Source organism: Bactrocera oleae, chromosome 6 (assembly GCF_042242935.1).
Source record: "Bactrocera oleae isolate idBacOlea1 chromosome 6, idBacOlea1, whole genome shotgun sequence".
Lineage (NCBI taxonomy): Eukaryota > Metazoa > Arthropoda > Insecta > Diptera > Tephritidae > Bactrocera > Bactrocera oleae.
In genome coordinates this window covers 73,220,797-73,247,502 of record NC_091540.1, presented here as the reverse complement: position 1 = coordinate 73,247,502, position 26,706 = coordinate 73,220,797, and the positions used below count along the sequence as shown (strand labels likewise).

At 38.8% G+C, this 26,706-nt stretch overlaps 2 protein-coding genes across 7 annotated transcripts in view; one reads left to right on the top strand and one right to left on the bottom strand.

Moving 5' to 3' along the window:
• LOC106617579 (acid sphingomyelinase-like phosphodiesterase 3b) overlaps nucleotides 1-26,706 on the bottom strand; it is a 129,907-nt gene that overhangs the window by 85,063 nt on the left and 18,138 nt on the right. The gene's annotated exons all lie outside the window — the stretch shown is intronic.
• Nucleotides 16,796-26,396, top strand: Zasp67 (Z band alternatively spliced PDZ-motif protein 67). 6 transcript variants are annotated; one of them, XM_014234895.3, is made up of 9 exons: nucleotides 16,796-17,151; nucleotides 20,022-20,173; nucleotides 20,245-20,520; nucleotides 20,575-20,830; nucleotides 20,888-21,536; nucleotides 21,624-21,817; nucleotides 22,626-22,843; nucleotides 23,851-23,889; nucleotides 25,798-26,396. In XM_014234895.3, exons 1-9 carry the CDS (start codon nucleotides 17,053-17,055, stop codon nucleotides 25,964-25,966), a joined length of 2,052 nt encoding a protein of 683 aa, XP_014090370.2. In that variant the 5' UTR covers nucleotides 16,796-17,052; the 3' UTR covers nucleotides 25,967-26,396. The 6 variants fall into 6 exon arrangements, with proteins under 6 accessions (XP_014090370.2, XP_069967407.1, XP_036219867.2 ...); XM_036363974.2 differs by having other exon boundaries at nucleotides 16,797-17,151; nucleotides 20,590-20,830; XM_036363976.2 differs by lacking the exon at nucleotides 23,851-23,889 and having other exon boundaries at nucleotides 16,798-17,151; nucleotides 20,590-20,830.

Sequence of the window (26,706 nt, the reverse complement as noted above, 5' to 3'; positions counted from 1 at the left end):
AAACTTCATTAAAATAATTTCATAAATCTGCTTGGCATTTGGGTGGCTCGAAGCCGCGGGTGACGTGTATTAACGACGTCTGGCACATCGCGGCAGGCTGCGGCACAAGTATTATGCGTTTCAAGCTAGATTAAAATTAAATTGAATATTTGAAATTAATGTTGCGTAGGCAAATTTGCGCTCTGCGTTTGTCTATGGATCTGAGCACGACGATTCTTGTTATTTCGCAATGTATCTCCGCTGTCTATGAAACTGTGATTAGCGAAGATTTGCGAGGACACTATTAAGGCGATTTAATGAATCTAATAACCGCAACACAATGACTTAATTCTCAGTGGCTAGAATGGACGTTAGGTAGAATTTAAAGGCTATAAAAACTTTTCTCGATTTGGTAAAACAACACGAATTAATTATCAGCTGCTTAATATAACAATATTACATAAGTCGCTGATAAAAAACCATGTTTTTTGTAAATACCTCTGCCAACAAAACAGTGTTTCTTTCTACTTAATTGGCTTTGACACCAACTTGCCAACATTTCATACATATTTAATCAAGCGCACAACGGTATCGACCCTTTTAGCGTGCTCTGTAACTGACTTTATTTAAAAAGCATAATCCAAAAAAGGATAATCAGAATAAAAATACACCCTTAAATGTACTGAATGCCAATTAATGATCACGCACGTCTGTGCCCAGGCTGTGGCATACCTTTAGCGAGGGATGTGTTGCGGAAGTGACTGCGACAGCCTTTTTAAAAATTTAACAGTTTCTCTGACAAAGCGAGAGGCCCACAGAAGTCGCACCGCAACAAAGGTTTAGCGCACGACAGTGACCCTTGTCCACTTGCGCTTATGTATGTATGTGCGTGTAACTACGCATACATGTAAATATGTCTATTTCTAGGCCGACGGTTGTGCGCGCCGAATAGGGGCGGGTCCGCAAAAACAAAGCTTTGCCTTTTCCTTCCCGACTACTGGGCGGCGAAATACCACGACGCCCGGCATTGCGGCATACCATAACACAGCACCCTTTTACCGTGACTTCTTTTTTTCCATTTTCAGTTCATTTAGCCCGCTGGCGGCCTTTCGTTTAGGCGCGCACTCACACATACAAATGCAAAGAGCAATGAAAATGGTGGGCGCCAGAGTCATTTATCTCTCATCTAATAATTTGTTCAATGAACCCTGAAGTTATGCTGGGAATTTGTTTGACTTTGCGCTGTTCAGTTCATCGCCGCTAATGGCATGACCGCTATGGTCAATGTTTTAATATATTTTTATATGTTTTTTTGAGGATATGCGCCACTCGCTAGGTCCTTGGCTCAATTTGGTTAACTAGCTGGCTGGCATGTAACTGAGTTAATGCGTGAACGTGATTCTATGAGTAAACACACGCGCGCACAAGTAGCTCTGATGGGCGCACACTAGGGCTGCACTCATTTTACTTGCAATGGTAAAGGCATAAAGTAGCCAAGCCACAGGCAAATCGATAAATGACACAAAAGCTCACAAAAGCTATATATTTCTTATAGAAAAACTAAAAAGTTGACAAATCACATAAACGCTGCTCCGTTTTCCTTAGCGGACCCCCTCGGCTTCAGGCATATCAAAGTTGATCCAAGTACGTCCCTAATGCGGTAGCATAAAATCTAATGTGATTCGCCTCCATTTTCCTTTAGGCAGACAGGTGCCTTTTTGTAATTTCATACTTTTTCAAGACTAATGAGGGTCGCAGTAATTAGGTGCGAGACAGGGTATTTAAGCGTAAAATTATTCGTTTTCGCTTTTTTTTCGTGTAATCAATGGGAAATCTGACCGTATTGGGGGCGGCGGCCAAGTCAGTATCATTTACAAATTTCTCTCTTAGGCATACAAATACATAGGTGTGAAGTTCATAAGTGTCTATAAATATGTGGGTTTGTATATTCGCCGTTAATGGCAGATCAGACTTATTAGTAAAATTTTATCACACAAAGGCAAGGCGTGAGTAAAGCTTGGCAAGCGCTTGGCAATGTCTGTGCGTCGTTTTGCTCTTTAGACAATTTCGTTTGGTAATTTTTCATATATTTTGCTGGAGGGTCTATTTGATATCTTTGCACGGCAGCGGAAAAGCTCGCAGCGCGATGCTACACCACTGAAGTATCAGTTTCGAGTTAGCAGCTTTGTAAGATGGTATGACGGGTCTCTGCTGCATCAGGTGTTATGTAAGGCACAGTGTTAACATCGTAATATGTTATGGAGAAGTGCGATTTTAGTATTTCAGAAATTTTCGAAATCGACTGGAAACTTTCTCAAGGGTTTTGAGGGCTTTAAATTCAACGCTTCAAATATCACTCTCAATGACTTCTCACTTGTAAATAAATACTGGGTGGGTGGGTTTAAGCCAACGATTAGCGATATATTCATTGAAGTACTTAGTGCGGAAGTGCTGCACAAAAAGCTAAATTTGTCGGTCCGGATTATATGTGTGCAGTGTGGTTGGACCTAATGGTTTTGAAGTAATTTAAATATTTTAAATGAGTAAATGAACACGTGTACAGCTCAGTCGTTTGTGCTTTGCCACTTCATGATTTTTCAAAAGGATTAAATGCGCAACACTTAATTTAATTAGGGAACCGATAATCGTAAAAGCAATAGTTACGAGCAGGTTACACAAACAACATAGTTGAACGAAAACAACAGCAAACACTAAATCAAAAGTTATAAACGGAAACCAAAATATTATTCAATCTACATTTAATTTCGCAAATTTGCTGTGCAATAAAATTAATGAAGCATTTGTGTAATTCACATTATATACGCACCCACACTCCTACGGCGGCCTTGGACAAACGCTGTTTGAACAAAAGAGCTATTAAAATTTTAAATTACCATTTTCACCACCTTTCTCTGTATGGATGTGCATGTGTGCCAGCTTTGTTCACGTGTGTGTGCGCACTTGCGTAAACGCGTGGGAGGAGGGCTTAGTGCTGGGGCTGGTTTCGGTGACAATACTGAAATTGCACAAAACAAAACCATTGATGTAAAGCCAGAAATGGCAATGGGTAAAAGCTCTAATCTCTACCACCCCTTGTGCAAAAGTACACATGCTAAGCTCAAGAGGCTCGATGCTGGAACAAAGGAAAGGGATCGGTTTATGGCTGATGAGAGGGTAGCAAGTACAGTTTGATTGCGGGCACCCATTTGGGATTTAAGGGCACGTCTCGTTCACTTCGGCTTGATTATGAGAACCCACCTCTTAGTGTTGCTTCTTCTTCACAACTGGTAAATAAGAGTCCTGGTAATGCGAGTCAACCTGAGAATAAACACTTCACTTGAAATCAACCTTTCACTTTTGAGCCAAATTTTTCGATCAGTGAAATTATATTTGACCCCCCTTGCAAGAGGTTTGGCATATGTCAGTGTCCGGTAGTACCGCATTCACATGAATTTACATAATTGCTGATAGATACAAGCCATTTTAGGGTTTTCGCTCCAATTAATTAAAATAAAATGAATTGTTCAATAAAAGCAAAATGCGAGCCAACCGCGCTTGCCGCCCACACGGCAAGCCTCGTCCTGCGAGAGAAAGGTGAATTTTGTGTGGGCACAGCCACACAAACAAAGCCACGCGTCAGCGCACATATCTGAAATCCACACACTCAACCCACACTAGGTTAAGAGTGGCCTTTAATAGTGCTCTTTGGTTACAACAACCACCGGCAACCATAAAACAAAGCCAACAGCAAAATCCACAATGTAATGGCAGCAAATTCATGCGGTTGTATTTTCGGTGTTATTTTGATGAAAATTCGGCTTGTCGAGCGAGCTTCAGGCCAACAGAACGAGGGCTTTGTTGTGAGGTTGCTTGGTTGCTTGCGTAATCCTTCGCAGCCAAACAAAACACTAAGTAAGTGAACTGTCTCTAACCAAACGTAATTCGAACATTTCTTTGAATGGCGGTAAAACTTTCTGTTTCGAACTTTAAACTTTGCTTACTTGTATTACGTCTGAAGCTCCCCGCATAACTGGACGTGGCAACGGAGCAGCATTCATAGATGGCAGTTAGTGAACTACTTTCGGCTTTCAGTAGCAGTTTCCCATTGTGCGGTTTTACACACACATACCGTCATAGCTCAGTCTAGCTGGGAATTATACGCTAATTAATTGTGCTCTTGAGTGGATTCAAAGTGGGAGGGGTTCCGCTTGAAAGTGCTTCTGCCACCAACTTTGCCGAATATACATTTCTATAGTTGTATGAGTTTATAACGGAATCGAATTTTAATTATTTAATAAAATTTTTTACAGTTCAAGATTTTCTGCGACCACATCCTTTCCTAAAACTTTAGCTTTAAATACCATTATTTTCCATCACTTTTAAATGATTTTTTAAATGTTTCCTTTTGAATCGTCTGATTACACTGCCCAACAAATCTGAAGAAAAAATATGCTATTGATGTGCTAAGTGGTCTGTGACCTGATTCCAATTTGAGCTTAAAAATTTTACATCATTCAGTTTTTAGTAAATGATGGTGGTTTAACCCCTACACCCCTTGACTAAAACAGTTATGGTAAACTAGTGTTATTTGCGAATGAATGCAGAATAAGAAAATTCGCCATTTAATTAGCATACAATTAAATAGTCGATTAAATGCATGGGTATATGATTGGTTGTTTGTTAATAACGGCCCATGGTAATAATCCAATTTGTGATCTGCGACAGCACCACTTACTTTTCTGTGGTAAAACATAGGACATTAATGCTATATGCATTCTAGAAGAAATGCATCAACCTACCTAACATAGGTCCATGAAAGCGCAGACAAGTTATGTTGCTAACCAAACTGTTGTCGCTTGCTTCGAGTCTATTCAAGATTAATGAACTAGTGGCTTGTCAGAGCTTTAGTAGTTATCGTTTGTATTTGTTGTATTAAAATCCTCAGTTCTACAAAGGAAACAGGTTGAACGGATCAACGTGACATGTCTGTAATGTTCAGACCAACAAGCGGTGACCTTTTAGAATACTGCCAATTCGACTGACTCTAGTGCGAACGAAAGTCGAGTTTTTCAACGCGAAATGTGAACCAGACAAGGGTGCCAGATAGGAAAGGAAAATAATGCGGTGTGCAGGTCAAGTTGTCTGCTTTTGAAGTAAGACCTTGTTTTATCGCAAGCAGGAATATCGTTAAAATTATGATAGTCATACTTAATTCATAAACGCAACGTTTTGTTTTTGAATTTTTAATTTTATAAAACTTCCTAACGGCAAACAGTCCACAGTGCCGCAGTTTATATTTTCCTTCATATTGAGTCAAGTTTTTAACTTCGCGCAGTTTTGGTTGCCTTTTCATCGATTATCGTAAACGTTGACCGCAAATGTACTCCTCATTAATTCGATTTTACCCGGACTACCGAAAAGCTCATTTTTTCGCTTAACGAGCTTGTTCATTGAATCTACTTTAATTAGCAGCCAACAAGTCGATATGGCATGTGAACCCGATCAACCGGGGAAAAACACCAGTAAGCTCTATGCAAACATATATACGAACATATGAATATAATTATGAATGCCGCCAAATTAACACATGCCAATGTGCAGATGTTCCGGCTGCAATCAGGGCACTTGTTCATGTAAATTCTCTCAATTAACGAAAGATTCCGTGGCGATATGGTTTTTGTACGCCCAACTCAACCTAGTTCAGTTTCAATCCATATCAGGTTGCCACTCCCATTAGGAACTCCGGGTATTCACCGACAGCAGTCCCATATAGTATGCCTATTAGTTACCTTTATACTCTGAACAAGGTATATTTAGCTTTCCACGAAGTTTGTAACACCCAGAACGAAACGTAAGACACCCTATAAAATATATACTCGTATATAAATGATCAGCATGACGAGCTGAGTCCCTCAGTTTATGGGATATCGATCTGAAATTTTGCCACGTCCTTTTCATCCCAAAAGCTGCTCATTTGTCGGAACCACCGATATCGGACCACTATAGCATATAGCTGTCATTAAAACTGAACAATCAAAAGCATACCTTTCTTTGGAAAACATATTTGACGAAGTGTCTTCACGAAATTTGGATCGAGTTATTGTTTAGGGGCTTAAGCATTATCATAAGTTATGAGGCAGGCAAGTTTTGAATCTCGGCCAAAATGCATTGTCTGGTTTTCATTAAAAGATATATTTGTAAAAGACGCAATTAGTGAAACACTTAACTCGAGATAATGCCTAAGAAAGCGCTTTAAGGGCTTAAGTCTTTTTTTTTTGAATCGGTTGGTAATTTTCCAATGACAAGGATCATGCAAATTAATTTTCCGATGCTCAAATAAATGAATGAAGTAATAAGAAATATACGTTTGTGTATGGCGGGTACGAGTACGAACGGAGCAGTTGATCTGAGAACATAATACACGAATACTCAGACAAGAACAAGGCAGACATGTAAAGACTGAGATTCATGGACGCACACACATATAAGGTAAGGATATACCATAAACAGCTCATATGTACTTATGTATGGCGGTGAAAGTAAGCGCGTGTGATAGCGTGAGCGTGTGGCCTTTGTGGTTTGGCGTCGCTCTTAAATTAAGGTTTGCGTGTTAATCAAAAAACATTTCTCAAGCGACATTCATGTCCGCACTTCGCCAGAATAAATATTTAATGTATATTTATATGCGAACACCGCGCGCTTAAGTGAAATACGGAATTTCTAGGCGAATAACTGATATTAAGTGGAGTGTAAATGAAAGTTTTTGTGAGAAAAAATCGATGTTCGTTGAGGCAGCGATAAGACGCTGACATATGCCTGCGTGCACGATTGTAACGACATTGCTAGTAAATATACTTAAAGCTATGTTTGCACGTGTGGATGTTTGTGTGAGCCTGTGCAACGCAAACGAATGAGGCCAAACCGAATAATTAAATATTTAAAATGTAAAAACCGGTTAAAACTTTTTCTTCGGCCTGCGTACGAGCTTTGCAGGCGCTCTCAATCACACGTGAACCAAGTTTTACGCTCGTATCTACATACGAAGCGCACGAGTGTGCATGCCGAGTAATTATTTAACTGATATTTTCCACCAATTTCCACATACAATCAAAGTGAAGAAAAAAGAAAATCCACGGCAAGAGTTTTTAATATAAGCAAACATAAACGAATACACGCAAATCCCAGCCAATCACAATATACATATACATATTGACATGCTATATGCTTAAATAATACATGTGTGCTCACCATACTTAGCTACATTCATCCAGCTTTACAATCAAATAGTGGCTTAAAGAAATTAACTTACTCCGCACATCACGAGGTGCGAAGAAATCGATATGAAATTTTTAAAATATTCCGAAGAAAGATTAATAGATTTGAGGAACAGAATACGCAATTTTCAGTTGGATCTTTTGGGCACCAAGCACCTTGTACCAAAAAATAATATCCCACAAACTCGTCGACATATATGTGCTGTACAAAGTCAAGCAGAGGTATGCAGATTTGGTATATACTTGTAGGTGCTACAAGGGATGTGAAATCTTGGTGCATGTCAAGGGAAAGGTCGAACGAGTCAATATATCAGACGTTTGTAAATTAGTTCGTATATAAAGTAGAGAAAAAATTTATTGTTCCGCCAAAACAATTTATACATTGCACATACAAGTAGTATTACCCCTAGTAATAAGTTTTAACTTTTTTAGTAAAATTTCTGAAAGATTTCAGATATTTGTACTTAGTTTGGGGAGAATAAAGAAAGCAAATAAGCTTTTGGCTGTCATAAACCATAATTGAGAATCTTAACACTAGCAAATCTGCTTGCTAAGTAAGTATTGTGATTCAAAACTAAGAGTTCAAAACTGCTAGGCTTCATGGCTATGAAGGGACGTTTCACTCTGGTATAATCTCAGTTTGTAAACCTTTATGAATAAAATGTTTAATTTTCAAATATTTGCAACGCGTTATTTTGCAAATTCAACACAAAGTAAAAAAAAACGAACACTTAAAACACGAACAAAAGTCTCTGGCTCAATATCGCCATGCAACAGTGGCTTTCAGGATTCTCCCTCACAATTGTGGCAATTCCTTTTACTGTCGTGTTGTTGGCTCTCAGTACGCATGTAGTAGTATTAGTTGTAGCATTAATTTCCAAGCCCCGCGCGAAAAGTTGAAAATCAGCGCATGCACATCGCTTTAGAGTTGTTTAAAGTATTTTGAGTGCTCGGCTTATAATTTTTAATACCCTTTACACCGAAATAGCGTCGAAAATATAGTAAATAAAATGCTGTATGCAGTTGCTCGCTTTCATGTGAATTCAACAGAAACAAACAAAAAACAAATTTTTTCATTAATTTTATATAACAGGCAAACATTTGCGTAAGCCTTAGTCAAACAAAAATAACAAAAACACGCGTAAATGTGTGTGTGTCTGTGTGTGTGCCTCCCCCCATATAATAGAACAGATTTTGCACAAAGTTCTCCGAGCCGAGCAGAGTTTGTATAAACTTTGATAGACTATAAATTTCTAAACAAACTTACAACAACAATATGTTAATTGATAGCCAGCAAAACAAGGAGGAAGGGTGCTAATCCGAACGCGATCCAACCTCGTGAAATTCTGTTAAATTTTTAATTGAAATTGGCAAAAGAGATTTATGCAACACTAAAATTTAATAAAAATTTTAATCCAAAGGGTCACCAAAAAAATATATAATTGTGTAACAGATTTTATGCATTTGGCTGCACTTAGTTTTAACAAAGCTCGTGTTGTACGAAAACGGTGGACAAACCACGTTCATCCACGTGGAGTTCTTTCTTTTACTAACTTTAAAAAAGCTTTCCCGAATTTCTTTAAATTAAAGTCCCAATTTAGTATTTACTAAATACTCAAATAAACTCTGAGCTCGAGAACAGTTTATGTGTCTTCTTTTTAACTGCACAACTGCTCTTCAAGTTGCAAGATTGTACACGAAACACACACACACACGCATACAAGCCACCGGCGCTGCACGTTTGTCCATTTGGTGTCCAGTTGTTATGTAATGGTCAAGCAGTTGGCTAGCCAACCAACCAAATAAACGGAGAACGCAAGCGAAGTTCATCCCAACCGACGGAAGAAGCTACCTCAGTTGCTCGATGTTGAGCAATGCTCGTTGCAACCTTCCGCCGTCAACTAGAGAACGTATCGCTTGGCTTTGTGGCAGAAAGGGAATAACTCGTTATAAAAGTTGTCCTGCAAATATTCCTGAATTTGACTTAAAGTTTCGCGATAAGACATAATCGACTTTGAAACCCGCCCATTTCTCTCAAGGCCAGAAAAACAGAAATAATCATTAACAGCATTGAAAACATTGAGCCGTTTATTATTATTTTAGTTTCATATTTGATATTTTTACAATTTTACATATGGCAAAATGAATTGTGAACTTACGAGCTTTTAGTGTAGTTCTAGTCTTTGGCGCTTTTTGTATCTCTGGCCAAATGGGCATGTCTTTGCATACATATTTATGCGTTTATCGTACCTCGATTTGTCGGCATATTTGGCAAAATTTGTGTTTATTTTTCCGTCCATAGCTTATCGATTGCAACATGAGTGCCAGTGGACGCTGAGGCGGAAGTCAGCTTTGGTCCGAACGCTTGTGTACGAGTATGTGTGCGTAAGATTGTATAATATCTGAAAGGGAAGTTGTTGCCGCAAGAAGTACAAAACTTCAAGTAAATAAAGTTTGGTTTAAGTTGAACGCTATGATGATATTAACAATCTACAAACGAATACACTTGCGTATGTTACACATACAGTCACGTGCACAAATTTGGCACTAACTTTACTATTTTGAAATCTAATAAACGTCGTGAGTTATTTTGTTAGCGTTTGCTTGTCTTACAACTCGATACGATTTTTATAGAATAACGACTTTGTAAATTTTCAACTAACTGGTTGGAATATAATATGCATGTGAAGTACCTAGGGTTATTGGCAAGTGTTTTAGACTAAGCAATTATCCAAAGGGGATAGAATTAGTGGAATTTAAGACAAGATATTTTTTTATTCAAACTTCATATGTATATACCATATACACTAAATACTAACGGTGTTTGACATAAAACTGGGGGTGTGCCTAGAAGACAACCAGGGCTCGCTCGAAATTACATTTGAAATTGTTGTTTTACGGCAGCGTCTAGATTGGCTGGCACGTTACTTACAGCTATTTAACGGTCGAGTGTAAATAGATAAGTATGTACTACGCAAGCACTTAAAATGCTCTGATTGGTTGTTTATGCTGCACAAGTAGCTGAAATAGTCAACAGCACTTGCTGCCACTTCTGCTCGCTATAACTAAACAAGTGCACATCGCAAATTGAATGGAAGGGAAACTTAAAACAAATGTGAAAAAGTTGCACATACATACATATACAATATATGTATATATGTACATATGTACAACGAGTAGTGGCATGCAATATAAAATGTGAAATTTATCTAAATTATACATTTGACACCACAGTTTAAGCCAAATGGCAACACACACACACACATCCTTGCATGCTGACCACATGTATCCGCTGCACTCTAAACAACTAGTTACAAACTGCTTTTCAACTTGAATGAACCGCAAGTCCAACCAGTCAACCGACGGTCGTTTTCATCCAATTAACCAAAACCTATTACTTGAGGATCTGTGAGATGTCGCGACTCATACGAAATCAAATATACATATATATGTATAAATAAATATATATATACTTTCATTTATATATGTATATACATATTTCCATTGGGGCCCAAAAACTGTGTTTTAATAAAATAGCTTATTACAAGATAAATGCCAGACTCCAACCATTTCCACACCTGTCTTTAACCTTAGGAGAAGTGCCAATAGCCGCTTAGTGAATACATGCTAATCTCTAGATATCTAAATTTGCACTTCACCAGCTTAAAGTAAAACTTCGCCTGAACTCTAAATACCAAAATAATTGAGCTGATAAAGATTGGACGAAATTTCACTAGTTGAGAAGTAGAACTCGGAACGCTGAGTGGTTTACCTCATACATTTGAGTTGGGGTCTGGGGGAAGACGCGTTACGTTAAGAATGTGCTTGCGTGTAGACGGCGATAAAGCCCTAATAGCTGCGCACACTAATCCTTTCAGCTCAGCACGAGGCTCAACTGCCAAATAGTTCACCAGACATACCCAAATTAGTAGGTATGTGTATAGCGTTGTGTACACTTGTCATATGGGTACCTTTTGTTGTTATCAACATATTTTGTTTGGTTATTGGTCATTTGCCGTTCGCTTTTGCATCGTTTTTACGAGTGATTCCTTTTTATGGGAGCACGCTGCCCGCACACTCTCTTTTGAAACGCACGTTCCGTCCTATCTCAAAGCGATTGTTTGCTGTTTTCTACTTCGAACATTTTTATTTCTCTTGGTTTTCCTCCTTTTCTATTTGTTTATTGTTCACTATTTGTTTTTGGCTTCCATAGTTTTGTGCTGTTATTGTCGCTCTGCAATTCTTTGCTGCTCTTGAATCACATGTTTGCCCCAAGTCCGCATTCCCCAATCGGTTGTGACGTGAGTGCTGCAGGGGCGCCGCGTGGCTCGTTTAGTGTGAATGAAGGACTATTGCGCAAGGCGGATTGCTCTCGTTTAGTGTCCCATTCAATGTGTGTGTGCATGTGCTGCGTGGGTTATCGCATTAAATTTTCACGATAACTTTTCATTACGTACGAATGGAATGTGGCTATTTCCGGTTGACGTATGCTGTCTTTTTTCTTTTACTTATATAACATATTAATATCTGTGTGTTTGCTTGTTCGCTTGTGTTGTTGTTGTTCTTCGTCGTTTCCGCTTATTTTTTGGAAGACCTTCCGTTTCGTTTTATTTGTTTGTGTGACTATTTCCGGTCATTGTCTCCACCTCCGCCTCACAAACTTTCATAAATGGTTGTCCGAGTGCGTAAGAGTGTGTGGACCAGCAACGCAAGCATCCACGTAAAGACGGAGGCAAGTGTGTATGCATATCCGCTTGTGAGTGTGTCTTCCATGCCGAAGTGTCGCCTGGAATGCGCACTAATCAACACAAATGTGCTGTGAATATACAAATATACATGTGTAAGTTAACACATACAAATATAAAGCGCAGTTGTTATTCCTGTGTATGTTTGCTCTTGTATCTAATGATAATTCATTCGTAATACACTTACTGCCCCACAATCCTCCCTCATACTTGTATACTCGTATGAGGACACACACAGTTACGCAATGCGATAACTCCAGCTTAGTCGTGTGTTGCTTTTATTCTTATTCGGTTGCTGGGAAATGGTTTCCAAATAAAAATTTATGGCTTAGCATTTTATGCTCTGCACCGTTACTTCAGGCACTTAGTTTGAAATTTGTTGCATGTCGCAAAGTGCTGAAATGCTCCTGTTCGCATGTGTAAACTGGCCGTTTTAAATGTGTTCAAGTTAAGTTATCGTCTGATAAAGTTTATACGAGAGCGTAAGGCTGTACTCGATCGTAAGCACATCGACACTAATGAGCGTTTCTTAATTGTCAATGCCTTCACATGTAGTTATTGATTTAAGTCTAAGCATTTATGCCAGTCAAGGGTTTCATCTGGTGTACGAATAATTTAATAAATTTGAAAATGTTCTCTCAAAGGAAGCTGCTTCCTGAGATCTAGAGCAAGACATGAACCAAAATGAGTTTGGAAAACCAACAAATTTTGAACTCTTGCATCGCTTTATTTCGACGACCTAACACAAAGCGAAGTCAGTGAATTCACCTCTCACGCACTCAGTACCATAAGAGGAAAAAAGAGGAAAGTGCGTATGAGTGTCTTAGAAAGTAAATTCGTAATGCGTATTCGTTGCACTATTAAATATTTTGCTAGTCTCAGTTGCAGTCTCTAGTGGCTAGCCAAAAAAACGACATATTCAGCAGAATTAATTCCGTATTGCATCAACTAATACTTAATGCGAGTATATATACATATAACTATATTACTTAAGTCTATTCACTTATCTAGGATATAATTCACCTAAACTTTCCTAGGTTACTAAATACAATTTGCTGTAATGCTTTTTAAATATTAACTGTTATTAGTTACAAGTAAACTATACAAACTAATTAAATACTAAATACTTAATAGTTGCCAAATCAAGCTGAAACCGCTCGCAGGCGAGCAAGTGCAGAGCAGTTTGAAGCGGCCGAAAAGCATATGCCTGGATTTGTGGACACACAGGAACTGCATGCATGTGTGCAGTCGGATTAGATGGCCAACAACAAAAAAACAACAACAGCAGTAACGAAGCAGCTTTAAGCTTAAGCTAAAATTACAACGCCAATGGCCCAGACACTTCAATTCACACTACATTTACTGCAGCCATCGGGCAGGATATAACCGAGCCGGACTTTATGCGGCACGAAGTGGCTTGAACTAAAGTTTGCAGCTGATATGATATGAAACATAATTTAACTTTTAGACTGTTTGCAAATGCTCAGCAGCTTCCTAAAAGCTGTCAGCAACATTATTGTTAAAAAATCCAATTTTGTCAGTTCGACAGTAAAAATTTAGCTCTAGCAGCAAGTCCCGAATTCGGTGAAATGCATTTAGATACTTTTGCAAACACGAATTTGTTAAGGGTTTGTACGCGTTCGTAACACAAATCGTTTCTGCCGCACGAACGCTCCTTGCATAGTTATTAAATTCATAGAAAATTACAGGCGAAGCACGTCCGTGTGTGCGCGTGTGTCTGTGAATTTTAATACTCTTGATTCATAACGCATGACATAAGTTAATTAATTAAATAAATAAATTTGAAAGCGTTCGGAGTCTGTGCATGTAATTTATAACTTGTAATCAAAGCGCCCAAATAAAGCGCTCTGCAAGAGCTGCGGTTGAAAGCCCGAAAAAACAGGTCACACACATAGACAAGCAGTAGAAGTGTTGCAACTAGGACAATTAAAATTTGTGCGGTGGCAAATTGACAGAAGTTGCATTCCTCGTTTTTGCCTGTTAACAATTACAGGTAGTTTTCAATTAGAACAAATCTGTACAATATCTGCCAACTTTATTACGAACACTTTCGGGCTTATATAAATGTAAATGTCCACCTAAATATAATATTTGCTTGCACATCTTGTTTACATATGCCCGTCTGTGTGAGGTGTAGTTGAGTGTGCTTTGTTCACATAAAACTCCTACAAAAGTCGTTAAATTTTATAAAAGTTGACAAAGTGCCTATGGCTTAGTGTTACACAACCGCAGCATAAATGCAAAGAGGAGAAAAGCACACAAATACTTGATGCATGTATGTGTGCGACACAACACAACCACAATTTTGTATTTCGTATTTTGTATTTTTCGCATACTGTTGCCATATTTACTCAGCTGTTTGTGTGCGAATGTCTTTTGTGTTAGGTTCGGGCTTGCCGCACAGCACTGGTGTAGCCACATGTCCATAGTCCGAGTGGACGTAGTTGAAATGCAAATGGTTGCATATGTTTAGGAGCCAGTCCGTAGCATAAGGATTGTGTTTTATATTTGAAAACAATTTGCTCGAATTTTGTAGTGGAAAAGGGTTAAACTTCTTGTTTACAACTGAACAAAATGTTTTCGCTTTTTATACGAAAATGGCCACACACACAGCGCACACATATACCTAAACAAATATTTATTTATGCGAACGTCAAAAACTTCGGGTCCGTTTTTGAGGTTTATAGTCACAGAAAAATATGCAAATTTGATTGTGGCAACTGCATACAGTGCCAACCAAAAGTCAATCACTACATTTGGGTGAAAACTTTCGGTACCAGAGAACCAAAAGTAGCGAGATATATAGTAGTTTCTTCTGTGCTGAAATGTCCAATAAGATAGGTTTCAGTCCTTCCGGAATGTGTGGCTTCAAATCTGGCCTGTATCGGCACACCTAAATGGCAAGCCAAGAACATGAACCTGATTAGTCAGAGTTCAGTATGTATTTGTATCAGCGCTGCTAGAGAGGCTCCATGGGCTATAATTATATATTGTATTTTTCGTTTACGAATATGACTTAAGCTGTGAATAGTTTTGATACATACTGTATGCACAATGACAGCGGTTGCATAAAGACAGCGATATGCATGAGTTAGTTTTCTACTTCATTCACAAGTGTTGAAACGATTGTTTTCGTAACTTAAAAACAATACAAAGTGTGCAAAAGTTTATGGCAGATAATAACAAGTAATTGTTTTTGTATTATTTCTCACTTCCCCACTGAAGCTTCAATTATTACAAGTTTGAGCTTAAAAATGTTGCGGGATTGCGAGAACATAAGTAGCACTTTGTCTGTGGAAAATTGTCGCGCTCTTTGCATAACAATTAAGAAAACGAGAAAAGGGGAGGACAAATGAAAGAGAAAGTAAATTGTAGAATGTTCGTCGTAATCGACGACGCCGTCGGTTGAATTTTCGCCGAGTGTTGCCGCCGTGTAAAACACAATACGGACGATTTTCGTCGCAGCTAGTGTGTATTCCGCGCTTAAAAATATCACAACAAATGACGAAACCAAACATAAACAATCTTAATATTAGCAACACAGATATTTTCTTAAATTGTTTTTGAAAATTCTTAAGATTTTAACCGAAAGTAATCTTTTTATTGATCTGGTGTTGCCTTTTTTTCATCCGCGGTCGGCGATAAAATTAGAAATAGCTCTACTCAAAAATCGTCATGGTGGGCGAAATTCGCCACCGTCGCGTATTGTGTTCATCTTCATATACAATTGTGTGTTCTTGTCACTGACGGCGTCGCCGAGTACAACAAATACTCGTCGTCGCCCGTATTATGTTTAAGCTATTACGTTGTGGGACCGCCAGAACCAATGAGACAAGAATGTTATGTGGCAGCTAAGAAAGTGGAAGATCTCCAGAGATGAGTTAAGCTCTCCGTCAGTTCGACTCTAAATGTCGCTCTTCGTCTAGAGATTATTAAATTAAATGCATTTTTGCTAGTAGACTAAGTGTTCTAATCCCTTTGATACTCGCTCTGATGTCAATATTTCATATACATATATGCCACCATATTTTTATATAGTGTTAAATGTATTGTTGAGGAAAATGTCTAGCTAATGATTTTCGCTCCCTTGAGTGACCCACTCAGGTACTTTCTTTTTAATCTTTGCAAAACCGAGCTTCAGTAGTACCTCCGGGCGGTAAGAATCTGATACTTAACGACACGAAGATTACAATCCTCTATTTTGTTTCCGATTATCGCCGATAACAAGGCCCTTACAATAAACTCTAAGTCCAAACGTGAGAAATTGCAATACAAGTAAAATAAATCGAATTGAGTTCCGCAAAAACTGGCAAGCAATTCGTGTCACAACCAAATAACGAAATGCAGAAGCCATGCGATACTAAATGAGCGAACCAATAGAAAATGAATAAACCTGGCAAATAAAGCGATTGAGAAAGAAGACACAAACTGCGGTGAACGCATTAGAGCTGAAAATGCCAAAGCAACAGAAATAAATTATCGCCAACATCTTAGTACCTAATCAATGAGAAATTGCTGTCAGCCAGTCACGTCGACACGGCAAATTGTATTGATTGTCCCACAGACAGGCTCGCGGTTAGCGGGACCCAGTTTATTAGCCAGCCGGTCACACTCAACGGCATAAATTTCATTATCAGCCAGCGGCAAGCTAACGAAGTTGCGTATGTGTGAGCGTACCCTTGTGTGTAGTTTGTTGTGTGGCTAGAAAATGAGGAAACGAATGGCAGGCGAGAGGTTCGTGACTTTACAGCAGGAGCAGCAATTCAGACGATGCAACAAGTAACAACAGCAACATCGGCTGCCGGCAGAGCAATACTCATCGATAAGCGCCAACAGGCAAGCGGCAAGTAGTCGCCCGATGGTCATCGCCGTCGTCGCGTCAGTTGCCAATTCACTACACCGCTATAGCATCTGCTAGCCAAGTAGCTGGGCTAACACCGAGAGCAAACTAATTGCACGGCAAATTTATTAATCGTCGTAAATATATTATCAATATTGGTGCAAGAAGTGGAGCATAAATTGAAACATACAAAATGGTGATCGATATTAAAATGTGTCGCTTCGAAAACGTGAATTGGGGGTTTCGTTTGGTCGGCGGTGCGGACTTCGAATTTCCGCTGACGGTCGTTAAGGTTAGTAGACGCGTAGGACACGCAAAGTCGGATTTATGCCATCGAAATTCTATTTATTATGAGCGCTCCATTGCCCAAGCCGGCGAGGCATCAGCTTGGCCATTTCGGGTTTCTGGAATTTCTGCTACCAAGGCAGTGAAGCGAAAAATGTAACAATGAAAAATTGTGTGGTCAAATGGAATTACGTAACTACAGTGAAAAGTTCGCTGCTGCGTTGATGTGTGCGTAAATACGTGCGCGTGTGAGTTCGACGTGTGTGTGGCTGAAGAATTAAAGTACTCGGTTTCAACGATGTTGGCAATAAATGGCAAAATGCTGCAACTTTTACAACTTTATTGTGAATTTTGCTATGAAGAAAAATGTTAAGGACCACTTGCTAGCTAGCATGGCGACAAATGGAATAATAATTAAAATGACTTTTCGTTAACATTAACAGGCCATAAAATATTTTATTATTATTGCCAATTAACACGCAAGAGTGCGGTGAACGCACACATACAAACTCAAATGCGCTTATTATCGCCTTTATTTCAGTGCACATGTGTGTGGGTGACTGTATATGCGTATAACTGTACAATACGATAAGACACGCACGGATATCTACACATAGACACACCCACTCTCATATTTACAGTTATACAAATGAACGAAAGTCGTGCAAAGGATCGCCTTGCATTGTCGCTGCTTTGCCTTTATTTAATCAGAAAGTCGGCCAACCATCCACCCCGCTCTCTTTCCAATCTGTCAAACCATCAATCATCACATCGCCATTATTGTCAGCTAACTTTCGCATGAATGCCCACACTCCTCTATGCTCTCTCTTATCCACTCACATGTACTACCTTCTTTGCATTCGTTTGTATTTTTAATTACATACCTTATGCTCACCGTTTCACACAGGCATGATTATATGAGAACAAATTTAAGGCGTGTTGTATCAAATAAAGTGAACTTGAAGCGAAGTGGAACAAAGAAACATGGAATAAAATCGCTTTAATTAAAGAATATGAAAGAGGATATATCCGAATTCGTGAAGTATTCCCCAAGAATGGCATACATAATTTAAGAGAGTAGACAAAAAGTTTTCTCAAAGTATGAAAATTAAATTCTATAGAACTTCCAGTTTTTTTCGAATAATTTGTAGCGAATTAGCTAAAAATGTCTACGATTTTAGTATTTGAAAAGTGTTAACTTTCTCTATCAATTAGTAAATAGACTTAAAAGATATACTTCTATATAATTAAAACTAAGTAGGCCTCTCTCATACGTCTTAAACTTAAAGAGCTTGTGTGAACATTGCCTGGGAAGTCAGCTAACTCTATTTGGAAATGCATCAGCAATGTATTATTGAGAGGTAATTCCTACAAACAAGTTGCGACAATTTAATTGGTACTGAAAAAAGTGGGATTAAATTTATGTGCTTCTACAGTTTTAATATACCTGCCTTGGCAAATTTCTCCGAGCGCAAATCTGAGTGCGTACACCATTTTATCACTTATTGTTTTGCATTCAACTTCGAGTTTCTTTTGTTCCGTTGCGCATTTGCATTATTCGTATTTCATTGCCACACTTTTGTGTACACACTGTTTCATAGCTTCTCTGGCGTGCTTGTGCCGTTTCAGACAGGGATGCAAAAGAGTCTGATCTTTTTCAAATTTTCTTTTGGTGTCGCTCTGGGCATTCACACGGTCAAAAAGAGTCCAGCAACTCGAGTCTAGTTTTTCTGCATTCCTTTTCACAAAATGTTCGTAAATATTTGTGCGGTTCGACTGCGCAACACCGCGCAACACTGCGTGCTGCGTATTTCATTTGTATGTTGAGATGATGGTCACACATTTTGCTTGCAATGAATTACCATGAATATGGTAGAACAATATGCATAGTACAAGTACCTACCCGCTAAATAGTTTCAAAAAAATACTAAAGACGGGAATTCCCTAATCCACAAGAATGTATTGAATATCCGCAACTAATATTTTCAAGGCCAAATTTATAATAGCAATTTCCTAATCTTTAAGTATTAAAAACTCATAATTTCTTTACTGCGTATTAAAAATTCATAATTTCTTTACTCCATAATCTATATCTTAATTTTCTCCTTATTTACAATTTGTCATAATATTTCTATTATTCTATGCATACGTATTTGCATATTACATACAAAAATAGATAACAGAACTCAAATTTGCGATCGAATTCATTTGAAACCGAGCGCTCTTGCAACCATTCAAAGGATTTGAAAGTGAAAAGGAATGCTGAAAAGGGTAGCAGCGAGCTGTTACGAAAAAGAACACAAAGCGTGCCACCCGAACACGAGTGGCACGGTCCCTTCGTCTTTCCTCGTCGTCCCCTCGCCCACAATAAACTGGTTTGAGACTCTTTTGCGTCCCTGTCTGAAACGGCACCTTCTTGCTAAGCGGTAGCGGCATCGAGGTGAGCGCTTCACCGTTGCTGCTTGCGCCGCACGCTATCGCTGAGCCGACAACTGTCAATCGGGTAACGCGCAATACTTCAATGTCTAGCCAGACAGGCAAATAAATAGAAAGGAAACCAAGAAGGAAAGAGCATTTTCATTCAATGCCGCCACGAGGCAGCAGCAGACGCGAAGTGAGAGCGCAAACAAATGAGGCTGTCGCATTCGCAGTCACGCGCTTCTCGGGGGGGCCCAATGTGGACATGTGAAAAAGTTCATTGCCGAAATTAACACACTGACCTAGCAAACAGTACGCCACTTGACTCAGTGCGGCGACTGTGCGAGAGGGAATTTAATGTTATTATTCCTTTTCAGTTTTAGTTCTCTCGTTTGTGAAGGAGCCCCTTGTCAGGTGTTTGATTTACATATATTTCGTATTACTTTTTCATTAATTTAGGTCAATGAGGGCAGCATAGCCGAGGAAGCCGGTTTGCGTGAAGGTGACGTCATTGTACGCATTAACGACACTGCTATCTCACCACTGACACACGAAGAGGCAGACAAGGTAATAAGGCACTGTGGAAATGTGTTCTACATCGGGGTTCAACGGTAAATGGATAGTACAAGATCATTGTGGAGAGTTGAGAGGTCTTTAAATTCTAATCATATTTGCTCCGCAGTGAGGGCGAAGAGCAATTGGTGCCGAAGATATTCCCTGTTTACGGAGCTGAACGCCCCACATCACCACAAACTTTCATCGATGTGAGTGGACGTAAGAGCCCTATTCCTCGTCAACTGGAAGATGAAGCAGAGCTGCAGACAGAACTTTTACCTGAGCTTCCAGAACGACCGTCGTCGGTGCTTTCGGAACAATCGGAAATCAAGTTGGTGGAAGAAGAAATCGCTGCGGTACTTTCGGGTGAATCAGAGGTCCTAACGGACCATAATGTTTTGGGGTTCGTTTCCTTTACAATATCTGCATGATTATTTGTTAATCTATACTACATTAGTGTCAATTTCTACAGACTTTTTCCCAAGCCTGGCGTCTGTATGACCAGCGATGTGTTGCGAACCCTCAACGAAGATGCAACCAAAACTAGAGCAGAGAAAGATAAAGAAAACAAAAAGTGGTCAACGTTTCTGGTGAAACCGGATCGTCCCATACCGAAGAGCAAGGAACAAATCGAGGCCGAACGCAGAGCTGCCAATGCATACAAGGTTAAGATAGTTAAGTCAGCCCCAAAATCGCGTTCAGTATCACCGATGGTAAATTGCTAAACTGGAGATATCCTACTATTTCTGTTAATTAACTTTCATTGTTAGCCACGACCAATCGAACCACCGACACAGCCAGTTGAACCAACGGTGTCAGTAGAAAGTAAACAACCGTCACCACCAAAGGTTGAAGAAATTGAAGAGCCTCCACCAGCGGACAGCGAATTGCCTAATTTGGAGGATATACAAATTATAGTCGAATCACCAGCTGAGGACAAAGAAGGTCAGCAAGTGGACACGCTTGAAAAGCTAACATTGACTGCTGATAACCAAGCAGGAAATGAAGAAGACGCTCAAAGCAATAACGAGGAAATATCGTGCACAAACGAGACGACACTCATATTAGAAGATAAAATTGAAGAATCTACAACAGCAAATGATATTGCAGCTACGTCAGGAGCTTCTACTGAACCTGAAAACTCCTTACCCCGTCGTGAAAAATCCGAAGAAGAACTAGCACTTGAACGTCAACTGGCCGATGTGCAACGCCAATTGGCCGCACTCTCTTCCCTGCCCTCCACCATACAATCTACCCTCGACGCAGTCACAAAGCAGTTGGCAACACTTTTGCCAGCCTTCCAGTTGCAGACCGCAACTCAGCCATCGCTGGCTCCCGTTCCACCTTCAGCTGAGACGCGCTCTATTAATTTAGAAAATATTGACGAAGGCGCTGAAGTTAACAAAGGAGAAAGCGAAAGTAAGTTATGTTTGTGTGTAGTTAATGTTAAGATATGAAAGCACAACAGGAAGCATGATGCAATCAAAGGTCTTCATCCCTTTACAGCACATGAGGCTTACTCCAGTTGCGATCAGGATGGTTCAGGAGTTACTGAGAATATTGCTGTGGTTGCAGACGATGTCAGAGAAAGCGTTGCAACCGATGCCACCACTTTGGATGCAGCGAAGATTCAGGAGGCAAAACAAAATAAAGAAGATACGCAACAAATGGAGGAGGAGCAGAATGTGAAGAAACAAAAGGTTGGTAACACTAATTTTTATCAAAGAATGTGATTTCCTAGTTACACAAAATACTTGCCAGTATAGAAATTCAAGTTGTAAAGTTAATGAGCGATTTTAGTAGACCCTCGATTTAATAAATAGATTCAGATATGTGGACTTTGTGGAAGGGAATAATATTGAAATAATCTAGTAATTAAATTAATTCGTGAAAACCTCTATTAGTGCCGGTTGTGCATATAGGAATATGTTTATAGTCAAACATACCAATATTAGCTATCCTGCTTTCTGTTCAACTTCTATTGAAGACATAACTATTTATTATTATCGACTTTTGACTATCGAGCACATTTTGTGGAACCTGAACCAATCAATAACTTAACCCTAAAAAATTTCAAATATCTTATTATCCACTAAATAATAGCCCTATTTAAAGCTTTTGGTCTTTTACAGCGGCAAACAGTACGCTTTGAATTATGAAGATGAGAATTTAAGCAAGAGCGTGCTTTAACCAAATCGGCAGCTTCTCAAAATCCAACCGAATTATCAAAAATTTATCACTTTTAGCAAAAATATACTTTCCGAAAACAAAATAAATACTTAAATTAAACAAAAACCAGACTACAGCTTTCGTTTTCCTTCGCATGACATAAACTCACAAAGAAAAATTAAATTTTAAAGTAACCGTTCAATTATCTCATGAGAATTGCCGAATGGCACTAACTTCTTCACACTCGTACACATATCTATAACCTATACCCGCTTTATGTATATTTGTTTGAGTTTGAAATGATCGTAAATTACATAAAACTGGCCTCGAAACTGGCAGCGCAACGATGTGATCGAGGAACTCGAAGAGCAGTTGGAGCGCAAAAACAATCCCCGTCGTTCAAAACGTGCCTTTGGCCCATTGACACCATCTTCCGAGCGACCTCTTGTATTGCCCGGCGGCAGGCGTTGGTATCGACCCAAGGATGCCTACAACGATGAGTTCATAGCGGAAACCTTGAGTGCACAAGCGGAACTCATAACTGGCACCACATTAGGGTAACTATTATTTGCTACACACCTCTATTTTAAAGTTTTTTATGCGCACAATCATATTCACCAAGGGGATTTTGGATTGAGCTATCTCTATGACCAAGACACATATATAACCACACTTAGGGAATATACTTGTAACATACGTATTGCGAATTCTACTAAAACTAAATAAATACCATATTCATAAGGCCTTTTCTTCTTTCTTTGTTGAAACTCTTAATACGCTAGAAAGTTGAAAAATTAAGGGCTAATTGCTCTTAAACTTTTTCATATTATTTCCATATAATAACACATAGGAGAAAAAAAATCATCTCTTTCCCATGTTATAAAACGTATGTTCTTTTCGCTCTTTATGTTTAATATTTTTGAGAGTGAAACACGAAAGCTTGCTTTTGTTAGTAGCAATTTTAACGAAGTAGTTGAATGCAAGGTTCCTCCGTCGGAAAGTAAGATAATTTTTGGTGCTCAACTAAAATTTAGTAGTACAAAGTATACAACTTAGAACGAAGAAAGATGACAAATTAAAAAACGTTTTCTGACTTTTGCCTGAGTTTGAATCACGAATGTATAGTAACAGTTATCATATTATACCTATATACGGTATTATTTGCTTTGGGTCCGATTCTCAGCAAAAAGCCCATCTCAAGCTCGATCACTATTCAGATAAAGTTTATTAGTAAAATTGGTTCAACCCATTGACAGCTGAATTAAATATAATTTTGACTTCGGGACTATGTAACTGTATTACATTAATTTCATGAATAACTTAATGATTTTAGTAATAATACGCAGTTACGCTTGATATTTGCACAATTATTTTATTAACAACATTTTTGCATATCATTCATTTCATTTACTTTCATATCGATCTCATGACCTGTGGTATTTGAACAACAACTACAACCAAACATCAACTACATGAACATAACGCTATTTGTGCGCACATTCCATTACATCTGCATTAATCGGGACTCATCGGCATTTACATAAATATAATATTACCATCGCAGTTGCACATTTGAAAGTCCATTGCTTGGCTACGACCCAAGGTATGCATGAAATGATTTATGTGAGCAGACAAACCTCTATCCCTCATTTAATATTAATTTATACAACGTTTTGTGCTTGTGAATATAAGAGCGCTATCTTCGGAATACCCTGATTAAGGCTTTCTGCTCGACCTTCGCTTCCTTTGAGCCACGATTCAATTTGCCATTTAGTGAAAGGCGGCGCTCCAAGCAAATTGTCCATATGCTCAACCCGTTGGATTTGTATGTTATATGTGTGATATTATTTTACATTCAATTTACTTTTGATTCATGTTCACTTCTCATTCATTGCTCTATGTATTATGCAGCCTTTCATGTGAATATTTGCCAATTTTTTAATAGCAGCAACAATTACACATTTATTTGCCAATTAATGGATTCATTTCATGCTCTTGCGACTGAGGATGGAAGGGAGTGCAGTTTCATCAGCCTTTGAATAGCTTTGTTGTTTTTTTTTTGCCTATAGTTCATATTTATTCATCCGAAGTTTAAATTGGCACTTTCTATTTATCTAGTTGAATTAAGGGAAATTCATTTTGCTATTTTGCTAAGGAAATGAAACTAGTAACTTTTAATTGGCAGAGTGCTGCACAAAGATCGCAACTCAATATCCTTCGCCTGATTTCAATATGGATGTACACTCATGTTTACATATGGCAGTTCATACACACCTTGCTAAGGTCGGCAATATGTTGGAACTTCATACAATGTAAGATATTTACTGACCTGCCGCGCTGCTAAGAATAAATAAGAAAGTCTTCATGCGAATGAATAGAATAATCTGTATTATTTTATGTTTTGCCGGAGATTGTTTATTTGAAAAGTAAATCGAATGTAACTTGTTAAGGTCAATTCACATCCCAATAACTACCCTGCTGGAAAAATAGGTTCTCGGTTTTGATATAAATATCCCTACAAATCATGAATATCGCCACACTGTATGCCCGCCGTGGACGACTCCACTACAACGATACTCCAATCTGCCCAGTTGTATTGTGTTTATATTTTCTTGTGTGCGGGTTTGAAGCTGTGATGCAGCCCTTGTAGCAAATGAAAGGTTTACACTGATTGTCGCTTGTAAATATAACGTTCTCATTGTTGCTTTATTATAAAGTGAAAAATTTCAGACACGCGGAAAAAATGACAGCTGCCTCTTCTCCAGGTAATCAGCTATTAAAATGTGTTTAAAAAAAAATTTACAAACAGAAAAAAAACCATTATGATTTTGTTTTTTTGTAAATTATTTTGAATAAAAGTTATTGCAGTTTCAACTGATATTCCGACAATTCACAAAAAGAAATCAACGATAGCGCAGTCTTCTACTCTCGAATTATACTTATGTATGTTAATCCAAATGCTGCATAGTCATCGACACAATAAATGCCACACACACACACGCGCGCACCATCATTATGGAAAAGAGTGATGAACAATCAATTGCACTTCAATCAAATTTTCATTCATGTGCTTTAATGTTTGTTTGTTCTGTATGTTTTCTCCCCTCCCTTTCCCCCACTTCGTGCTGCTCGCATGTAATTTCAGGGCTCGGGTCAGCGCAATGTTAGACCAGCTGAACAGCTGACTGGCAGTTTGAAGTCCCTGTTCACCAAGCAATTTATTTTATTTCATTCAACATTCAATAGTTTTTATCGACATGCTTTTCATTTTACTCATACTTTTTCCACCCCACTCCACTCTACCATTTCAACATTTCACCTTTTTTACCGTTTTCCTCATTTCTATTATGTCTGTACAATTGCTACAACTATTGCATAGCAACTTGCTTCATATTGAAAATAATTTCTCTTTGTGCTCTATTTTATTCCATTTATTTCGTGTTCGTGCTTTTTTCTGCTGTGCTCGGCGTATGTCGGCGCATGTCGGCCACCACAATGCTCACACATACAGAGTCAACTTCATGAAGTATCAAAAGCCTGAAAAGAAAATCGACTTGAATAGAAGTGAAGTTTACAAAGTAATTCATCACTTGGACCGACAGCCAGTGCGCGGCATTGAAGTTCGGCCACCCGTGGTGCCAGCTGAAGTGGATATAAGAAAGGTGGCGTTGCAGCCGTAACCTGTCGCACTCGGCGGAACTCCGGCGCAAATGTACGCATGCTAATATCAAAACCATGTTCCCGCTGAACTCAACAACTGCGGCGGGAAGCACAAGGGAGCCGCAAGCCACAAGCTGATGCGTGCTCCAAACCATCGACCAACCAGCCGCTCCGCCACATTCACGTCCACAAATACAGTATATATGTATGTAGTGTATACACGACTGGAAACCTCAAATACCGAGATGCCTCTGCGTCCTGCGCCAATGCAGATTTCTAATTTAGTTTTTATGTAGACTTGCTGTAACTGGCTTTACATACATATGTACATACAACCATACATATTTAATGTTTTAATGTAAATTTTTCCGATTTTAATTCATTTCCCATTCGCTTGTGACAAACCAAAGTAAGCAGCGTTGCAATAAATCAAAATTACATACATATTCACCTGCTCGTTTTTTTCATGCCGCCGAGGGATTCAAGAAATACAAGACGAGAAACAGCAATGAACTAGCCATATACAGTTCTATTGGGTTTATGGTGAAATCATGTTGCATAACAATGGCAGTAGAAGGGATGTCTTTTGTTAATAACATTTTCTGCAGGGGGGGAGATTGCTTGCAGCGTTGGTCAAGGAGACATTTGTGCCTGAATTTGTATGGTGGACGAAAGTAGTAAAAATATTGTAGAACTAAATAAAATAACGGTAACACACACATATTATTTCTACGACGAGGTATACAAGACGGCAGCGAAA